The sequence below is a fragment of the Diplotaxodon limnothrissa genome, linkage group LG3, assembly GCF_057381915.1.
Source record: "Diplotaxodon limnothrissa isolate DT_005_m linkage group LG3, D_limnothrissa_male_GT1.1, whole genome shotgun sequence".
In the NCBI taxonomy this organism is placed as follows: Eukaryota; Metazoa; Chordata; class Actinopteri; order Cichliformes; family Cichlidae; genus Diplotaxodon; species Diplotaxodon limnothrissa.
Genome location: NC_140598.1, coordinates 65,141,759 through 65,154,343, shown reverse-complemented (window position 1 = coordinate 65,154,343; position 12,585 = coordinate 65,141,759). Strand labels below are relative to the sequence as shown.

Below are 12,585 nucleotides of genomic sequence, written 5' to 3'. Positions count from 1 at the left end.
AATTACCCATGACACATCAGCATTATGGCTTAGAAAGGTAGTGCAAAGCTAAAACTGAAGGTGACTGCAAAGTCTATGTTTTGTAAGTATGCCCACATGTCACAATTCACACTGTCAGTTCATTAGTGCCACTTTCTGGCAACTTCAACTTTAACAGAATATCTCTCCTTTTCAAGAAAAGGATTCAAAAGTTCTACTGGGTAGACTCATGAATTTAAAGCAAGTATGACTGTGCATGTTTTTAGACACTGCAGCACCAAAAAAGATGCCGTGTCAGACCTTTTTTAGCCTTCCTCTTCCATTCACTCCAACTGGGCACAAGGCCAGCAGCTCTCAACTGCTCCTCCATCCCACTCTCTCCCACACGGGAGAGATGGAAAACAGTGACCCCTTAGTGAACGAGAAACACAAAGTAACTCTGGCAAGAGGAGCGGGAGCCACTCTTAACTCAGAAATCCAACTGCGATGGCATTTCTGGGCAAGCTTTAGATTTTCAGAGGACGTTTTGTTCGTCTCTAAGTGCCACAGTGAATGGCAGTCTTTGTGGGGCGAAAGAAAGGACGAAATTGAGAGGAGAGACTGGGGGAGATATAAAAGGAGACACAGCTATAGACAGAGAGAGTGGGAGAGATGGAGAGGAGTAGAGAAACGGGAGAAAAATGTAGGCTGACACTGAAGCTTGAGACCCTGCAAACGAGGGACTGAATAGAAGGGAGGGTTTATAGCTAGGCAGCTGAAAAGCCTGGGTGAGCTCTCTGTGCCATGTTTGGTGCCAGGGGGTGAACGCTCCCCGCCACACAGGCTCCACCATTGTTGTTTCCATAACAGAGTGCCACGCCAGCACCCTGAACACCACGCAACACAGCAGCAGTTGACTACATCTGACACAAACAAGCAGGGTGACAGCGAGGAAACAAATATGCATTATGAATAGCTGTAAAATAAAAATTGAATCCAGGAAAATAAAAATAAAAAAGTTACTTTAAATGGCTGTCAAAGTGCTTCAATTTCAGTTCAGACGGCGATGAACTTTCCTCACACAGACACCCAGATGCTAATTAAAATGATAAAACCTCCGAACTGGTCAAACCGATAGAAATTTTGAAAATAGGAACACAAGCAACTCCTTGTAAAAACAATTAAGAAACAAATAAATTCACGCTGCCTGAAAAACAAAGCTAAATACAGCAAAACACATCAGTCAGGATTTACACTGGCTCGAATAATCCTAATGCCCAAGTTTGAGATAACAGGTCTCACGACGGTGGCTATCCGTTTTCGCTTCCTGATTCAGGCTCTTTCACACGTCATGACTCTTTTCAACATAAAATGATCCCTATGAGTGTCGTCTACACCAATCAGACATGGTATCAGAAGATGCAAAGCTGGTCGCAAAAATCTATAGAGAATACTTTAAAAAAAATAAAATAACAGTAAAATGCAACATTGTTGCAAATAAGAAAAGAGATCAATACCACTGAAACTTGTTATTTTTGGGATTTAGTTCACAGAGGAGTAACATAGAAGTACTCAACAGCCATGTGACATTTTGCATATAGTACAGGTATTTGCACAACAGAAAAGTATTTGTGCAAGGTGTAACAGCATGCCCGTCTTCATTACTCACTGTGTTTATCAGACACATCTTTACCCAAGTGGAAAGCAATAGTTAGGTTGCTGTTGGCATTTCCAGTATGTCTTTCAGAAGATGTCTGAGTTAATGTTGAATGACTCACATTAGCAACCACTGCGTTGCTTTGCTTGGCCATTGTTATGCTGCGATTCGTCACGTGTTTTCTGGAACTTGAATAAGTTATATATTGCTTTGTGGCAACTTTACAGCACTCGCTGAATTTGTTCTTCATCACTACTTGCTCTAAATCCAAAGCATTTTCAAATAGCAGATGATGATCCACTTCCAGGATGACTGCATTTGTTCTTTACAGTGCCAGACATTTGATTTTTGTATGGCTAGTCGGTTATCTATAGCATATTGCTGACGCCTATCCAGGAAACTTCACATTGCTCAGTGCAGGGAAAAGGTGTGACTGGCATATGCAAGCATCTCAGACAGTAATTTATTGAGTGTAATTGCAGAATAGCCATTTATCGGTTAATTCCAGTAGTCAGTGACTACTATGACTTATATCCAAAAAGTCTTCTTTAATATGACTTCTAAAGCTTTTTCTTTAAAAAAAAGAAAAAAAAAAGAAAATAGCTTCAAGCTTCATACGATAGCCTTCATAAAGGCTATCGTATACTCATATTAAATGTCTAGAAAGTATATGGTATGTGGTATCATCACCACAGTAAAATATCTTACAGTTAGAGGCCATCTAAACAATATGCAATTAAAGATGCACTACACTCTTCTCACTGCGCATTTTACCCCCTTGGCTTATTTGTCATTGTGCTGTTGTCATCTTTGAAAACTGTAAGGACTAAATGGTGGCTCCTTGGTAAAGGAGTGACTCAAATTCAGGAAACATGGACATCTAAACACAAACACCTTTTAGGAGATTTTATGTTCCCAATTTGACAACAACTTGGCTGCTGTTTTTGCCCATAAACCAAGATGACCAAAAAGAAGAAGAAAATAAATAAAAATTCCATCCTACCTCCCCTCTCCCTTACTGGCTGATCCATGGGGCTGTGGCGTTGATTGTGCCACATAAAGCCTACGGGCCACCTGTGCTGGCAGCCCAGACAGAGGGCTTGTTGTCACTAAAGGCCAGCCAGTGTGGGCTTAACATGTGTATGCTGGAAAAGCTGGGGCCTGTAATCGCTGCTTTACTCGATTGCAGCACAGAGACACAGTACAGCAATGGTTATAAACTAATGAGGAGGAGAAAGAGGAGGAGGGGCAGGTGCAGAGAACTCAACAAACAAACAAGAAAACACAAGGCTTGGCCAGTAAACTGTGCACAGGAATGTAGGGAAGGAATACCGCAGCTTATATGAAGCATACTAGAGCAGGGCGATATGACCAAAAATATTTATCACGATATACTTTTGAAAATTTGCGATAACGATATAATTGACACTAGACAAAATACTTTACAACTCCACAACTTTATTAGCGCAAAATACAAAACATCAATGTAGTTTCACTTAAACAAGCAGCTGTTTTTTATGTGCATTAAAGTTATATAAAAATTTAACAGTGCAAAGACAAATTCCTTGCTGACAGTTTAACCAAAAGGCATTTCCAGTGGAAATTGGCCGACAGATCCTCAGCATAACCGTGTATAATATCCACAAAACTTAAAAAGGATGAGTATGAAAACAAATGCACCACGCATGCGCGTTTTATCTATATTCTATCGCGATATTTCATTTTCTTATCGTTGCCCAACATTATACCGTGAACAGTATGATATGGCCCAGCCCTAAAGCATACTACTGCTTGCTACTGTGTTAATGCAAATGTAAGATTTCTATAAACTCTAAACAATTCCGGGTCAATTCAGATGTGATCTAACTAACCACAGCGAGTTGCTGCGAAATCTGACACGAGCTGCTGTGGATCATACAAAAACAGTAGACGGCTGATTGATTTCAAACAGACCATGGTGTCATGCAATCCTGTGTAATGTGGCTGCATTGCTATTGATCTTTTCACCTCACAATAATACCGCATTACCACCCTTTGATTAGACACATAACTGTTTAAACCGTACTTCTTTTGTTTTTGTTTTTATTTTTATAACCAGGAACACAATACATTAGGCAGCTGTGGGTAACTTTGGAGTGTTAGTAATCAGCAGTGCTTTAAAAAAAATAAAATATGCATGCAGGCTCTGATGCAACACAACAAGCTTGATCCTGCATGACCACACTGGTGTGGCTTAATACAAACATTCAAACTGGGATACCACCGTTCTTACATGCAAAACAATGACAGACAGGACTCTCGCGTCCTCAGGGAGGAGTGCAAAATATGACTGCATAACATTACCACTGTCAGACACACAGACCTCCAAATGGCATTTTAATACAGACAAATAGCTTTAGTAAGTAAGCTACACACCATTGTGCTGCTTACCTTTCTACTCTGACTCAGAAGACTGGTCACAGGTCAGTAAATCACAAGTCATTGTTGTACACAGTGACAAATGAAACCTGAGAGGCTAGAAACCTGCATGCTTTGCCTGCTATGCCACTGAGGAGGCTTCAGTAATGTAAGTCATGCTGTCAGTTGATCAGGTTTAGCCTGTCAGCTAGAAACTCCTGTCAACCCCTCCACCAAACCACTCTTGAAGCACAGCTTCAGTGTGTGTCTGTCTTTAGACACACCAACACATTTGCAGATAAATTTGTGCATACCGAAAACCAACTAAAACGAAATAAATGACGAGCCTGAACACAGAACATAGGAGATAGAGACTCCTAGTTCAGAGTTTTCTTCTTCCTTTTTTTTTTCTCTTCAAGCTGATCGATGAGTTTGAGGACAACTATGCAGTTTGGGTTAAAACTTGACAAACTGGGAGTGATGCTGGTCTTAACTTTGTCACAAAACATGCATCATAGGTCCAACCCTAACAGGCATGTTATAGGACTCTCTAAGAAAACAATGACTGAGTAAGAGGCAGCAGGGGAAACCCCATTTATGGCGAGGAGCTGACTGATCAGTACTGAACGATTGACTAACACCTGATTGATAATATGACAATGTAATGCTGCATTTTACAGTAAAGCAGGCCTACCGATCACAACTGGATATCTAACTGCAGCACCGAACATTAGCTAGACGTAATAAATGGTTGTTCAGTCACGTGTGCGTTAATTCAAGTGGCACGCTGCAGTAATTTGATTTACAGCAGTCAGGATTTGATACTCAACAACATTTTGTGTTCCTCTACACAACCAGCAGGTCAGCTCGTAGAGGTTTAACTGCTGTATGGACGCCCCTCAAGTCCCCACCCAGTCTCTAACAGTGACCAAACATTTCGCCCTTGCGTGCGGGCATAGAAATCCTCCTGCCCCGGCTTAGACTTGCCATGTCATTTCCTGAGAAAAACATACTTGAAACACACCCTTAGAACGGATTAGGCAGACATGTATAGATTTTCCTGGTCTTCCTAACCGCTCAAATGTGCTTATCACCCATCATTTCCCTCAGATTACTACTATCAAGCTGAAAATGTGATGCTGATTACTTGCAAGGTTATTGGGTCTGCTTGTTTTTCAAAATGAACTGCCTGTGAAAGTGAATGGCACAGCTTAATGGGACGTCCTTCCACAATAACTGGCACACTTTGACATTTTAACAGCTGGCTGTGGAAAGGAACCCATCTATGACTGTAGTTTTAAGGGATTATGGCACAGAAAGTAAATATCTTTGATATCCTAAATTAGGGCTGTTCGATATAACGATATATATATATGGACAACGATATAAAAACATTTATCGTTTCATTTTACGCTATCGTTTGTTTCGTGGTGTCGCAAAATAAACTGTTTACGGCAATATTTTTTTCACCTTTTTGATGGTCACTGTAGTGGCTATATTAATTTCTTAAAGCTCTCTCTTTCTCTTATATTTAATATAACCACACTACGGATGGGCAAGCGACTGTTTATGCGTTGTCGTTAGCAACAACGACGGTAACACCACCGCGTGTCCGCTTGTTTATGTACCACATAAACCTTTCACAATAAAGCTCAAGATCCTGTTGAGACTTTTCAAAATAAACTGAATCATGTGAAAGAGCAGATTATTTATGGATGAGAAGTAAAAAAAAAAGGTGCTAAAAAATAAACCTTAGACTCAAACGTTAGAACAGGCTTTTCCCCGCAGCACGCCATGTAATAAATACTCACAAAGAAAACGGCGGCTGTTACAACTTATGTCTAAAAATGTATAGTTTCATGCATCTGTTGAAACACTCGACTCCAGCTACATGACGCGCAGCTGGAAACGCTTCCCGCAAGTCGAGCTGCCCGAGATTCACATAATTTACAGAAAATGTTACATTTTTGTGATTTATATTGTTATCGACGATAGAATTCTTATATCGGGATATGAGATTTTGGTCATATCGCACAGCCCTATCCTAAATACATGAAAAGGGAAAACAAATACAGGGTACTGAGATATTTGATTAAAAAAATACAAGCATTTTATTGCCACTGCATGTGGAAAAATATTATAACATCTCTCTTGAATGAAAGAGTTGGATTCCACACATGTCCAAGAAATGAAAAAGCAATATGTAATATTATGAAAAGGAAAATTAGAAGATTTTTCAAGAGTTAGAACAGCAACAAATTCCACCTTATTGCCATTTTCCCCTCTCCCCTGTATGTTTGTGTCACCCAGAGGGTAGGTTAATTTCTACCAGGGACAGCTGTGGCTGTTGACATTTAATAGGAGATCAGCGAACTCTCCATATGTGCGTCTGTGTGCATGAGTATGTGGCTCTCTGCCTGCCACCAGCCCTCACAGAAAAAGTGAACCATCACACTTTTAAAGTGCTTAAGGAAATCCCTTCCTATACTGAGAAAAAGATCTAATTTTATTCACACAGGAAAGAAAAAGAAGAAACGGCTCCCTGGCGTGGAGGTGATTCTAAGCTTCTTTGTGTGAATATCGGGAGGAAACAAAACAAAAAAAAGACCCACAGACGGGTAACTTGCTAAATTTTGAAAGGAAAGCGGCCTGTAGATATAACCTGGGTAAGTAAACTAAAGATGATGATTATCAAGGGTTGTGTGAGTTTGTGCTTTTGAAAGGTCACTTTTTAAAATAAAATGTGACCCTTTGAAGACAAACTGATCCATAAGGGACATTCTGAGTGCTCAGGCTTGTATTTCTGCCCAGTCTAGGCCTAAATCTGTCTTAGTGTTTGAATCAAACTATTGTGTTTTTTGGGACATTTTTTTTCCTAAATGGAAAATACTAGCTGGTGAGAACTTTCCACACTAAAAACAAATTCTAAATACCACACTTGTTTTTGGAAGAAACAGATTTTAAAGTCCCACTTTAACATTAGCATAAATTATATTTTTATACTTGCCACTGTGCTATAATTACGTGTGGCCTGCTAACAAACACTTGAACATTTACTTGTAGTAAAGCACAAAATATGATTGATACCAAGGACAGAAAAGTGAATGCTCGCATGAATCTGAATACACATTTTCTTCTTCTTTGATGGTGCTTAACCATTACTTAACCAAGTGTTTGGTCATTTTTATGAAAGCCAATTACGTAAAATTCACTTGATGTGTAAAGGTTTTCTTTACAATCCATAACAGAAAATCCAATACCTTTTACAGTTTTCCCCCACACAACTAAACTGGATTTACAGTGAGAGCAGGTTGATGCATATGATTATGTCTACAAATCTAAATAATAGGAATACACAATGTTTGTGACCATTATTCATATTCAGCTGTCTACCCAGTTAGGACATCATACAGCAGACAATTCGACTATCCAGATCAACAGGAAGCGACAGTATTCCTTGAACTGCTCTGCGGTGTTCAGCATAGCGGCACATAAACCACACCTCCACCTGCCACAGATTCTAGAGAAGCTCACAGAGGACTTCCAGAATAGACGAAGACTACTGTTGCTAGATGCAGTCCACGGTGGTGGTGTTGAGTCTGTCCAATCGCAGGACGAAAGACTCTCTGGGGAAGCAGCTCAGTGACATTGAGGGTTGCTGCAAACTGCTTAGCAGCAACTGCAGTCTCAGAATTATAGCAACTGGATTGGCCATGAATAAGAAAATAAACACTGGCTTTGAAATTTGAAAAAAAAAAAAAAAAAAGATGCTAAAAGGAGTCCCAAATTATTCTTGGACAAAAGTAACCTACTCCATTTTGGAGTAAACAAGTAATTTAAATGCAGGAACATTGGATTTACTTGCAGCCCTGTTTTAATAAGATTCAAAACCTTTTGTTTAAAAAAAAAAAAAAAAGCCCACAGAAACAATGTCAGATAATCTCATTACAAAAACATTATCACACCATCCAAACTGAAATAAGTATGCTCAACAAAATCTGGACATTGCAGCGATACTAGGAGACATTTCAAATGTACCCAGTCCGTCTATTACTAATCACCGAGTATTTGTGACCCATCACCCGAAAACTGTTTTTGTATACATCCAGTTTTGGTTATGAGTCAGAACGAAAAGCCTTCAGTTATGATGCCCCTCTGATACTATGCTCATCCCAACAAAAAGGCCAGACATTTTCAAATGGTTGTTGATGAAAAGTGAATGAAAGGAGATTGATAGTTGGATACATTGAGGGCTCACATCTGGAAGCTTTTAGGACCAGATCCCTCCAAATTCCTGCAATGAGGTTAACTGCTAAACACGAAGCGAGTATACTATAGTCAGTTCTTGTAGGCACAGTACTGTGTTACTCTACATATCACGCACAAAGAGAAAACAAGCACCATTATGTCACTGCTCCCGTCAGTCCAGATGATTAAGTTATACTGACATGCAGAGGTGTGGACTCGAGTCACATGACTTGGACTCGAGTCAGACGCGAGTCATTAATTTTATGACTTTAGACTTGACTTGAAAAAATGTTCTAAGACTTGTGACTTGACTTGGACTTTTACACCAATGACTTGGGACTTGAATTGGACTTGAACCGGTTTACTTGAAAAGACTTGATATTTTACCCCAAATATAAAATTTAACATGCATATTATATAGAGATTGAAAATGTGACGTCATTCACGGGTAGAACCGCAAAGGATTCTGGGAACTCGTGGCAAGCGGTACTAGCGCACGCAGGCTTTCAATTAAAATCAGTTATACAGCGATAAAAAGAAACACAAAAATATCAAGAAGCTGTTGTATTATTAACTGCAATAGCCGGTCGCATGACAGCCACGGGAAGCCGACGGGTAAAGAGATCGGTTGTTATCGGATTACGTCGTTGAAGAGAAATTGTTCATGTTTCCGAAGTAACAAAGACGCGACGGATGGCCTGGATTGCAGCCATTCAAAGACCAAATATAACGTCCCAGAACACTCCAGCTCACAGGTTAGTCTGCTCCAAGCATTTACACGAAGGTCAGTGTTTTTTAGTAGTTAATACGTCATTTTCATAACATAATTGGTGATATAGGTTACAAGCAAGAACAGAAATTGTCGCGCTATGCTCCTTTATTTATTGTGCATAAATAGTGAATTGTCCTGACACAATATTGCGTTTCGCTTCTGTTATTATGGTACATTGACAAAAACATATACTTTTATTCACAGGATAAAACAGGTTTTTTGTATCACTAATTGCCCAGTACGATTACAGCATACAATATTGTTGTCACTGCTACATTTCTGTGATGGGTACCAGAAATTATTTCCACTACTAATTAATTACCATTGAGCTCAAAGGTCCTATTAATAAACGGTTAACGAATGTGTATTTATGACGACAATTTGTGAGACTGGTAAACTTATGATACGTACGATGGTCTTTCGTTCTACACGGTGCATTTCAAGGTCCTGTACCCATCCGTCGGTAAACTGTACCTGGGCTTGTTGCAGTGACCTGAAGTTACTAAACTTCATGAGTGTGTGCACTCACTCCAAGAAGCGTATAATTATAAATATGCATATAAATATGCTAAGATGAGATAGCTGACTTCATCTAACTAGCAAATGTTGTCCAGGCTACGTTGGTGATACAGTTTTTTTTAATGTGTATGATATTTTTGTCATGCGATTTTAAAGCTGGTCCTACAACCGCATCCAAGAATAACATGCAGCTTATCTCAGAACTGTCGGTGAAAATTATTCTTGGAGCTAGGTTTAATTGAGCTGCATTTTAAAGAGGTGCAATTTCACAATTTGTGTATATTTTCTAAGTTCACTATTTTGTCATGTGTTGAGAAAAACACAGATTTAAAAATTACATGGTCTAATATTTACATTTAGCATATAACTGCAACATTATTTTTTCGTTTGTTTTTTTTAAAGACTCGAAAGGACTTGAAATTCAAAGTTTCAGACTTGTGACTTGACTCGGACTTTTACACCAGTGACTTGAGACTCGACTCTGACTTGCCTGACATTACTTGAGCCTTGACTTGAGACTTGAGGATAAAGACTTGAGACTTACTTGAGACTTGCAAAACAATGACTTGGTCCCACCTCTGCTGACATGCACTGTACATCTACACTGGGTTCAATCATTAGCAGAAGTTGCTGTGCATGAGATGATCTGGCATGAATGCTTGTTCACCACTGACTCAGAGAGATATAATCTCCCTGTTTATAATCTATTTTCAAGAAATTCTCATCGACATCAACTCGTCTGTCTGTCAGAATCCCTCATTTAGCACTAAGAAATCATCCCCTGCTGCTAGCCAACACATAACAATGGAGTAGAGGCAAAAACACTTTTACACAACAGCTCAGCAGAAAAGTCCACATGCATATGAGCTACGACAGAATACAGAATTAACAAGTGTCTCTCTGGATAAAGTTGAGCCACAGCTAGTATTGAAAAGATTCCTATTCAATGTAGTACTGTTGACAAAATGTGTGTTCTTTATGATCAAAAGGCCAGCTGAACAAACTATATGCACCGGTTCATGGATAAGAAAACACACGGAGTAGTAGAGCTAAAAGTTTGGTTTAGGTTTTGAACTCCTACAAGTATGTTTTAATGGGAATACTACCGAAGCCTGTGGCTTGTGTAAACATCGCCACTTAGCAATATGCGCCAGAAAACAACAGAGCTGCAGTCTTCAGCTCAGAAACCCTTAAGCCAAATCCCATTTAAAAAAATTTGAATTTTTCTTAGAATTAAAGACAAACCCAATTTTTAGAAATCAGAAGCAAGATTTTGCTTCCTCGTAGATCGGGCAACTGTTGGGACACTTTCGGCTACACTCAATCATCAATCTAAACTTTATTTTTAAAGAAATGTCAACTTTTGCTGAGCATTTGCCCCTGAAGCTATCGCCCTCCACCGTGTATTTTGAACAGAGCTTTTGTAAAGGAGCAGAGACTATAATAGGTTAAAAGACAGTAGAAGCAACTTGTCAAGTATTTCATTTGGTGCATTCCAAAGTGATAACACAAATGCTGTGACGTGAGTAAGACAGCACTTAATTACTATACTATTAGCTAGTTAGTCTAAGATGGATAGTAAGATAGGTCTGACATTATCTTCCATCGAAGCACAAACAGCCCACTAGCAAGAACTTTCTTACCACTTAATCACCAAAACCCTCAAAATGCAGTTTACAAAAAAGCTCGAACATAGTTGCATCCAAGTGAATTACAAATTAATCTAAAAAGATCCGTGAAAGAAAGACTGTTGCTGACTAAAAAGGTGTGCCTGTTGTTAACGACAGTGAGGACCAGTCCTGCTCACTCCAGAACCGGGCAACGCTAACACGTAAAGCGGGCCTTTATTGTCAAAAATAAAACCTAAATAAGTATTAGGGGCTAACACTGGGCAAAACAAGAATACACAAATAAAACTTGGTTGTGAACTCACCCTCTAAAAGCCTGGAAATCAGCGAGTCGACGTCCAACTCCCCCTCCGCCATTTCTGTAACGAACAGCTCTGCCCGCCGCAGTCTGAAGCAGGCAGGGCAGACACCGCCTCACCGCACAGAAACCGCCTCCCTTTCGCGGCCTCCCATTTAGGGCCATTACGCCTCATTCAACTACACCTCGGATATTTTAGTTTCTAGAACAGAAAGGAGAACAGTGGACATTTTTTAAAAACATAGTAATCCTGCTCATAAGTTTCACATACTTTTTTTCCTCCTCATTTTCTAATTCAATCCTCATATTCAGCCATTGCTATATAAAGCCTGGCTCAACCATAAAGATCATGATATGAGGGTACAAAAATGTATTTGTATTAGAAAAGAAGGGTAGCCAAAAAAAAAGATGGTCAATAGCATATTCACTCTTGCTTTTTACCTGTGATTTTCGATTGCGTTGAATGCATCAGCTAATCAAGTGCTTCTTACAGCAATAATCATAATGATAACGATGCAAAGATTACCATTAGATATACTCTATTTATAATGGAACATCGTTTACACTAAGAAAATAAGTTTTCGTTTTCACCATATTCTATCAAAGGACAGGTGTCTTAAAGGGCCTGATTTATTCACCTCCAGCGCCCCCTTCTGGCCAGGATATGTCTCTTAGAGCAAAATCAGTCCTTTATTCACGTTACTTTGTCTTCAACTGGACTAAAACAACATGGTGAAATAATCGTTGTTTAAAAAAAAAGGCGTTTGAAGCCCTGTCACTATTATCACACTGTATTAAGTAGGTACTGATTTCTAGTGCAACCAGCAGACCAGAAACGTGTAAAGTAAGACCGTGTGTGAAGGACTGGCCTGAAAAACACTGAAACTGGTAAACTTAAGATCTGTATGTTGTGTCTGTTTACAGAGAGAAGAGCCGACAGACAGGAAAAAAGTGAGTTGGATCTTAATCTTAAGACTCTTCCAGGTTATGACTAAAGCCAAGAGTTATGTTATTGCCTCTCCCACTCACTTATTTTTCAGTTTCTTTCAAGTGCGTCACTGGGTATTTCCGCACTGTTTTGAGTGGGTGGAGGCAAGTTGCACTGCAG

The 12,585-nt window shown here is 39.5% G+C and overlaps 1 protein-coding gene across 1 annotated transcript in view; it reads right to left on the bottom strand.

Moving 5' to 3' along the window:
* The window catches only part of LOC146636920 (serine/threonine-protein phosphatase PP1-beta catalytic subunit), a 31,384-nt gene extending 19,796 nt beyond the window's left edge, over window positions 1-11,588 (bottom strand). The window contains exon 1 of the mRNA XM_085349744.1: window positions 11,485-11,588. Coding sequence (XP_085205870.1) covers window positions 11,485-11,536 — 52 coding nt within the window. The 5' untranslated portion in view covers window positions 11,537-11,588. The remainder of the gene's footprint in view (window positions 1-11,484) is intronic.
* Window positions 11,589-12,585: the final 997 nt, after the last annotated feature.